Source organism: Sphaeroforma arctica (genome assembly GCF_001186125.1).
Source record: "Sphaeroforma arctica JP610 unplaced genomic scaffold supercont1.4637, whole genome shotgun sequence".
NCBI classification, from domain to species: domain Eukaryota; class Ichthyosporea; order Ichthyophonida; genus Sphaeroforma; species Sphaeroforma arctica.
This window is the reverse complement of record NW_014035921.1, coordinates 1-2,357: the sequence shown is the minus strand read 5'-3', so window position 1 is coordinate 2,357 and position 2,357 is coordinate 1. Positions and strand designations below refer to the sequence as shown.

The window sequence follows — 2,357 nt, the reverse complement described above, 5'->3', positions numbered from 1 at the left end:
ATAGATAATGATATAGTAGTATCATATGGTAGTATCTTATAGTACTATTAAATACATGGTAATATCATATAATTTTCACACAGCAGTATTGTACGAAAACTTCATATTGCAGTATCATATGGTAGTATGATATAGTACTATTATATGGTAGTATCATATAGTACTATTATATAGTAGCATCCTATGGTAGTATCATATAGTACTATTTTATACTTAGTCGTATCATATAATTTTCACATAGCAGTATCGTACGAAAACTTCATATGGTAGTATCATATAGTACTATTATATAGTAGTATCCTATGGTAGTATCATATAGTACTATTATATACATAGTAGTATCCTATAATTTTCACACAGCAGTATTGTATGAAAACTTCATATGGTAGTATCATATAGTACTATTATATAGTAGCATCCTATGGTAGTATCATATAGTACTATTATATACATAGTAACATATAATTTTCACACAGCAGTATTGTATGAAAACTTCATATGGTAGTATCATATGATAGTATCATATAGTATTATCATATAGTAGCATGATACGATAGCATCGTACACTTACAGCAACGACTGAAGACATAATTGTGACAGGAGCTGTGACACGCGAAGCACAGTCTACCCACGAGTTTCAATAGCCAAGTAGCCCTCACAAACAATACGACTCGCCACTTGGCTGGATGCCACGGGTTACCATAGCAACACTTACCGCTTGGTTCTGTCGGATGGTTTGCGCAAAGATGAACTCTCCCATCGGGGCCGTTGATATGATCCTGCGCATGTCCCAACAGGGCAAAGGCAGCGAGTTTAACGAACGGAATGGGAGAGCCCTTGGAAGTGGGTACAATACAAACCACGACCACTTACATATAATATAGGGGTGTGATGGCGGTGTCATCTGCATATAAATATACGTGTAGGTTCCTGCAATACAGTGATAGACATTTGTTTGACGCACACGCAGATACTGCAAGTGAGCTGTTGCGAGTGGAGTGATGTATATATCACACAAACGTGTAGAAAAGGGTCAATATACGTAACAAACGACTGGCCATACGCATACAAGCACCCACCACTCACCTAACACTTATCGTATATACAAAAATGTTAAAAAAGGGTTCCATATCCGTAACAAACGGCTTGCCATACGTATTTAAGCACCCACCACTCACCTAACACTTATCGTATATACAAACATGTAAAAAGGGGTCCATATACGTGACAAACGGCTTGCCATACGTATTCAAGCACCCACCTCTCCGGCACAGCCGCCTTGTTCTCATCCTCAACCAGCTTGGCCCAAAGTGCTTCATCTGCGCGCAGAGTGTCTGTGTCGCTTTTCAGCATATCGCGCGTGTAGGCGGCCTTGATCTCTGCCGCAGTGTAATCGTCGATGCCTGGTAATGGACAATAAAAGAGGTGAGTAAAACGTTTATCTACTGCGCGTATGGTCGGTGAGAGACCCCAGTGGCTGGGAGTAGCCACGTACATGTGTGTAGCATTTAGCCTTTGCGCACATCGTGTAGGTATGATTGGCCTCGACCTCTGTCGTAGAGTGTGAGCGGTGCCGGTAGTAACCAATCAAAGAGGTAGGTAGCAATAAATAACCCCACGCGTGCAAATGGCCCTGACTCCAGCCGGGGAGTGGGTGCTAGTACCCGTGGCATGCACAAGTGAAAAGATTGAGTCAGCGCTCGAGCTCACAAGTTGTTTCTTTGTACCAGTCATGTGTGTGCTACGCACACTACTCTGGCCCTCTATACACAGAGTCGCTTGGCCAGTCTCAGCTGTACGCCACTCCAGTGCATGCAAAATGATATCTATTTTTAGCCCACTTTACCTACCATAGTAGCAGTAGGATCCACCGGCTATTGGGGCGTCCGTGTACCACTCCTGTCCTTCTCCCTGCGCTATGGGATCACAGACCTGCATCCGCGTCTTGGCATTGAAAGCCTAAGCAATCGGAAGAACGGAGAGAGAGGAATTTATTGAAAGTTCAAGAAAAAATTTGGACGAAAACAGAGAGAAGAAGAAGTCATTGTGAGTAAACGAAAGCATTCGGAACAATAGTGAGAGAAGAAGGCATTGTGCGTACAAGAACAGGGTGACGTATGTTCGTGTGGCGTGAACTCAGAGCACACAACTGTGCTTGACAATCAATGCATTTGTTGGGAAAGGGGGGCAGTTGGAGTTAAAAGTATCACGCAGGATGATATGATGTGCGCAAACGAGATAACAGGTGAATACGGCACCTAAGGGTGGGCGAGGACTCTAGTAGCCAGCGGAAACAATACGATAAACAATGGTGTGAAGCCGAAATAAGAAACAGATAGCTAGAGATACACAACGAT

General features: G+C 42.9%; 1 protein-coding gene across 1 annotated transcript; it reads right to left on the bottom strand.

The window, feature by feature from the left end:
• Positions 1 to 655: 655 nt before the first annotated feature.
• Positions 656 to 1,403, bottom strand: SARC_14444 (hypothetical protein; the record flags this gene model as incomplete). Its single annotated transcript, XM_014291421.1, has 2 exons — positions 656 to 779; positions 1,262 to 1,403. Coding segments are annotated over 2 exons (266 nt in total), but the record flags the coding sequence as incomplete, so codon positions are not given.
• Between the last annotated feature and the right edge of the window lie 954 nt (positions 1,404 to 2,357).